The following is a 5,941-nucleotide window of genomic DNA, read 5'->3' as shown; positions in this document are numbered from 1 at the left end:
AGAGACACCCTCTCGGATTACTTCTCGGCCACTCTAGATGTTCATCACCTGATCGACATTCCCTCAGCAAAGATTCAAGCCACATGGAGAAACAATCGAGTTGGTGAAAATGGATTGGCTAGGCGACTGGACCGGTTTTTAGTCAAAGAACATGTTCTAGATCTGGGACTCAACATAAGGCAATGGGTTGGCTCGGGTGGACTCTCAGACCATTTTCCTATCTACATGGAAATGGAAGGAGGTAGAGCTAGGCCGAAGGGTCCATTTAAATTCTGCTCTACCTGGCTCAAGGAAGCCTCGTTTATCAGCTTGGTGACCGAATTCTAGAAAGCAAACCCTCCAGGGGAGAGGGGAAATGTTACAGCGGGATTTATTAATAACCTCACAGAGCTGAAGAAGATGACCAAACATTGGGCACACCAAAAAAGATTACAGGATGATCAAACTCTGAGACAGGTTGAGCTTGAGTTGGCTGAATTTGAAAATGAGTTGGGTGGACTGTATAGTTCAGATGAGCATAAGGAAAATATCACATCCCTCTACATGGCCTGTGGAAAAATTCTTAAGGATAGGGAAGATGTCTGGAGGCTGAGGAGCAGGGCTATTTGGATGCAGGAGGGGGATGCAAATACTAAATTTTATCAAAGGTTTGCTAATGGTAGGAAAGTGATTAACACCATATGGCAACTTCAGGACGAACAGGGACAGACAGCCAACACTTTCCCCCAGCTCACCTCATTAGCCAACTCTCATTTCAAGAAAGCTTACAGTGACCCCAGGGAAGCAAACTTGGTAGAAATCATCAGAGTTGCCCAACTTTTCCCCAGATTTGTGGAGCAAGATGAAGGCAATGATCTGATGCAAGAAGTATCTTTAGAGGAGCTGGAGGCCACTTTAAAATGGTTTAACAAGGACAAAAGCCCGGGACCTGATGGTTGGACCATCGAGTTCTATCTGGCCTTTTTTTATTTAATAGGAGTTGATCTCCTTCGGGTAGTTGAGGAATCCAGGGCTACTGGACGTCTGGAAGCTGCCATAACCTCCACTTTTATAGCTCTCATCCCGAAATCTGATAATCCGTCTTCCTTTGATGAATACCGCCCTATTTCGCTCTGTAACTGTTTGTATAAGATTATAGCCAAAATTATAGCAAACAGGTTGAAACCCATCTTATCGAAGCACATCTCGCCTGAACAATTCGCCTTCCTTCAAGACAGGCAGATCCATGAGGTGATTGGCATGGCACAGGAAGTTTTACACTCGCTCCACATCAAAAAAAGCAAAGGTATGATTTTGAAGGTAGATTTATCTAAAGCTTTTGACAGAGTGAATTGGTTGTACTTAAGAATGCTTTTAACCCATCTTGGGTTCCCCTTCAATTTTATTAAATGGATTATGGGATGCATCACTAATATCCCATTTAGTGTCCTGGTTAATGGAAGTGCATCTCCATTCTTCTTCTCGGCAAGAGGGCTGAGACAGGGTTGTCCACTCTCACTACTACTATTTCTTCTGATCATGGAGGGGCTCAGCAGGATAATCAAAGAGGAATACAGGAGAGGCAGAATAAAGGGTATAATGATTACCGAGGATTGCACGCTCACGCACCTGCTGTTTGTGGACGACGTTCTGATTTTTCTCAATGGAAGCGTTGGAGACTTGACAATCATCAGAGCTATCTTTTCCTTATTTCAGAAAGCCACGGGGATGACAATTAATGAAGGAAAATCTACTCTAACTGCCACAGCCTGTACCCAGCATGAAATACAATTTGCTCTCCATCGGTTCCACTTTGCACAGATAGGACTGGATGATGGTCTGAAATATCTGGGGTATAAGTTAAAACCCATTGGATACAAGATAGCTGATTGGACTTGGCTCATTGCCAAGTTGGAGAAAAGACTCAGCTTATGGTACCTCAGATATTTATCTCGGGCTGGCCGGCTCACACTCATCAAGAGTGTTTTGGAAGCAACCCCTGTTTATTGGATGTCCTTGGCATGGATTCCAAGGGGCATTTTGTCAAGGATTCAAGCACTCTGCTGCAGATTTTTATGGAGGGGTAGTCAGCTGGGAAGAATTTTTGCTTGGGTCAAATGGGATGCCCTCACTCTTCCTAAAAAATGGGGAGGCTGGGGAATTAAAAAACTTGATGATTTTTCCTCAGCTCTGGCAGTGAAGCTTGGTTGGCAGCTGGTCACTTCTGACAGCTTGTGGATGAGAGTGGCTTCCTCAAAATATATCGCCCCTTTACAGATCTTGGACTGGATCAAAAGACCGGTCAGAATCACATCCAGAATTTTGATTATTTGGAAGGCAGTCCTGAAGGCTTTGGACCCCATTCGCACAGGCCTCACTTGGAGGATTCATTCGGGACTCAGTGTTCGTATTGGAATCGACCCATGGATTGGGTGCGGGAACATGCATAGACTGCCAATTGAACTTCTCATGCACCTCCGAGAGCATAACGTTACACACATTGCAGATGAGGCAAACTCCACTTTCCTCTTCCAGGCCTGGAAATCAGGCCACCAGCTTAACATCCCTCCTCTATGGCAGCAGATCTGGAGGGACTTTACACAGGCTCTCTCGGAGGCGCATATTCACATTATCGATGGTGAAGATGAGCTCATCTGGGCGTCGGCTAAATCGGGTAGATATTCTCCAAAGGACGGATACTTAGTACTAGCGGAGCCGAGGAAACCACTAGTCCTTCATTCCTGGTGGAAACACCTCTGGAAGCTGAAGGCACCTCCCAGATCCAGATTATTAATGTGGTGCATACTGAGAAATAAAATCCCCACGGGGGATAATCTAATGAAGCATTCTTACCATGGACCACACTGGTGTTATCTTTGCAACAATGATAGTGAATCTGCATCCCACCTGTTTCTGAACTTCCCTGAAGCTCGCAAGCTGTGGGACCTTGTAACAGTTGCCGCCTCCCCACCTTGTAACTGGCTGGCAGACTCTCTGATAGAGGCCTGGAACTCTTGGTATTCCACAGTCACACCCCACAAATTGCGAAACCTCCCCTTGCTGTTCTGTTGGGCTGTCTGGATAGCCCACAATCTCTTTATCTTTCATAATACTCCTCCCAGATGGCCTATAATAGCTGCAAAGATCATGGCAGACTATGATCTCATCCCCGATGACCCCCCTCCCCCTCGAACCAGGATCATTACTCAGGAAAGGATGGACCCCCTCATGCCATGGGCATACTTTGATGGGGCCGCACAGGAAGATGGTTGTGGTGGGGGTGCCATTCTTCATATATCAGCGAAGCACTCATATAGTTTGCTCATGGGATTAAGGAGGGGCACTAATAATTTTGCGGAACTATCAGCAGCAATGCACATTATTCGATTTTCTTTGGAGAGGAATTTCCATGCTTTACAACTATTTGGGGATTCTAAAATAGTTTGCGACTGGTTGAATAAAATTTCTTATTGTTGGTCATACTCTTTGAGACACATTCTGGATGAGACTCTGAGATTGATAACTCATTTTGATTATTTTACATGTAATCACATCTACAGGGAGCGGAACACAGATGCTGACCACCTTTCCAAAGAAGCTGCACTCTGGGAGCCGGGCATCTGGATGATCCGAGAACAGAATGATGGAGCCCATTACCAATACTATCATCGGCCGTTTATGGACATTATGGATTAATTTATAGAGCTTTTGATACTATATTTTTGTATATATTTTTTATCACAGTTACTGGACTGGTATGCTGCTATCAAATTTTTTATTAGCACAGTACTTTGGTTTGACTGTTATCTCCCTGTGTGGATCAAGGTAACAAGTTTCTTTTTGGTCTGTTGCATGCTATACTGCTTGGATTCATATCACAATTTTGTTGGGCTATTACCTCCCTGCGTGGATTTAGGTAACTAGCTTTGCTGCTTCTCCGGAAGATGATAGACTCTCTTTAAATATTTTCTGAATATGCATATGCATCTACAAAATGTAATTTCTAATCTTAATGAAATTACGAATTTTTCCATGGAAAAAAATAATAATAATGTAAGGGCACAACAATAACAATAGGGGCTAAACTAATAAGAATAATAATAATAATAAGGGGAATACACTAGTATTATATGGACCTAACATGCCCCTCTCCTTCAAAAAAGTGTTGTCCTCAATTCTTGAGTAGTTCTAGATGCTTCTGTATAAAATTCACATTCTCCCATGTGGAATCTCTAGCGAGTAATTTTTTCCACTTAATGAGATACTCTAAAATTAACCAATTTCATAGTTATCGAGTTCTTGTTTCTGTGACTACTTCAGGATCAAATATGATTTTTCCTTCTTCATCAAGTTCTGGCAACACTGTTTGAACTGGGAGCTTGTCACTGATAACCTCCTTTAATCATGACACATGCAAAATTGGGTGTACTCGAGAAGATGTAGGCAACTCCTATTTGTATGCCATAGTACCAATATTTTGCAACACCTTGTAAGGACCATAGTACTTGGGTGATAATTTATTATCCTTCTTAGCTTGCTTCAGAGACATTTGTTTATATGGTTATAGCTGTAAAAATACCTAGTCGCCTACATCAAAACTTATTTCACTGCGACGCTAATATGCTTGTTGTTTCATTCGATTTTGCGCCGGAGTAAGGTTATCCTTTAAGATTTTTGGAGAACTTGTTATTAATGCTCGATGTGATCTTCCACTGCTTGAACCTTAGAATTTTCTCTTAAATATGATGTGATGAATGGTGGATGATATCCATAAACTGCCATAAATGGGATCATTTTTGCTGCAATATGGAAGGAAGTGTTATACCAACTTTTAGCGAGAGGTAACCACTTGACCCATTGTGTTTTTTTATCATATGCAAAGCAAAGCAGATATTCTTCCAAACATTTGTTCACTATCTAAGTTTTCCCGTCAGATTGAGGATGATAAAATGAGTTATGAGCTAATTGAGTACCAAGACAAGAAAATAATTTCGTCCAAAATTTTCCAGTGAAAATGGGATCTCTATCATTTACAATAATCTTTGGGTTTCCATGTAGCTTTTGAATTGTTTCCATAAATGCAGTAGAAATTGTACTGGATTTAAAAGGATGAACTAATACACAAAAGTGTGCATACTTGGTAAGTCTATCAACTACCACCATGATGACACTCTTTCCTTCATACTTGGGTAAACTTGTGATAAAATCCATTGAGACCTACTCCCAACGCTAACTTGGAATGGCTAAAGGTTGTAACAGACTCGGGGTCTTAATTGTCTCAACTTTATTTTGTTGTAAAACCAAACATTTTTCCACAACCTTTTGAATATTATATTTAAGGCCATCCCAAAAAATAATCCTTCTTGACCCTCTGGTAAGTTTTTAAAAATTTTGAGTTCCCTCCTAAGCGGGAGGTGTGCAATTCCAAAAGAATCTTTTACTTGAGTTGGGATCTTGTTGTAACTTTTGAATGAGTGTCCACACCTCTTCGACATTCTTCCATTCATCCCTTGCTTTAGTCATCCAATCAGGTTGGATAATAGAAATGGTACAAAGCAATGCTTCCACATCGTCATCCTTTTTTGAGAGTGCATCTGCAACATCATTTTGCTTCCCTTTTTTGTAGATCATTTCAAAGTCATAACCCAACATCTTTGTAACCCATTTTTACTGCTCTTCTGAAGATAATCTTTGTTCCAAAAAGTATTTAAGACTATCATGATCTATTTTTACCATGAATTGCCTTCCCATTAGGTAAGGTTGCCATTGCTTTAGTGCATGTAGTATTGCTAACGTTTCCTTCTCATAAATAGTTTTGTGTAAATACTTTCCTTTGATTGGACGAATTTCAAAAGCATTGGATCTTCCTTCTTGCATTAAGACAACACCAATTCCATTTCCTGAGGCATCACATTCCACAATAAAGGTTTTTTTGAAGTCTAGCGTAGTTAAGACTGGTGCT

General features: G+C 41.3%; 1 protein-coding gene across 1 annotated transcript; it reads left to right on the top strand.

Moving 5' to 3' along the window:
- The first annotated feature begins 399 nt into the window (after nucleotides 1-399).
- LOC149229079 (uncharacterized) lies at nucleotides 400-3,675 on the top strand. Its single transcript, XM_089380951.1, has one exon. The coding sequence runs from the start codon at nucleotides 400-402 to the stop codon at nucleotides 3,673-3,675; it is 3,276 nt and encodes a 1,091-aa protein (XP_089237077.1).
- Nucleotides 3,676-5,941: the final 2,266 nt, after the last annotated feature.

This window comes from Pinus tabuliformis, chromosome J (genome assembly GCF_031772625.1).
Source record: "Pinus tabuliformis cultivar Carrire ecotype Pingquan chromosome J, CPIR1, whole genome shotgun sequence".
Taxonomy (NCBI): Eukaryota; Viridiplantae; Streptophyta; class Pinopsida; order Pinales; family Pinaceae; genus Pinus; species Pinus tabuliformis.
The sequence above is the reverse complement of the archived record's forward strand: the minus strand, read 5'-3'. Positions and strand labels throughout refer to the sequence as shown.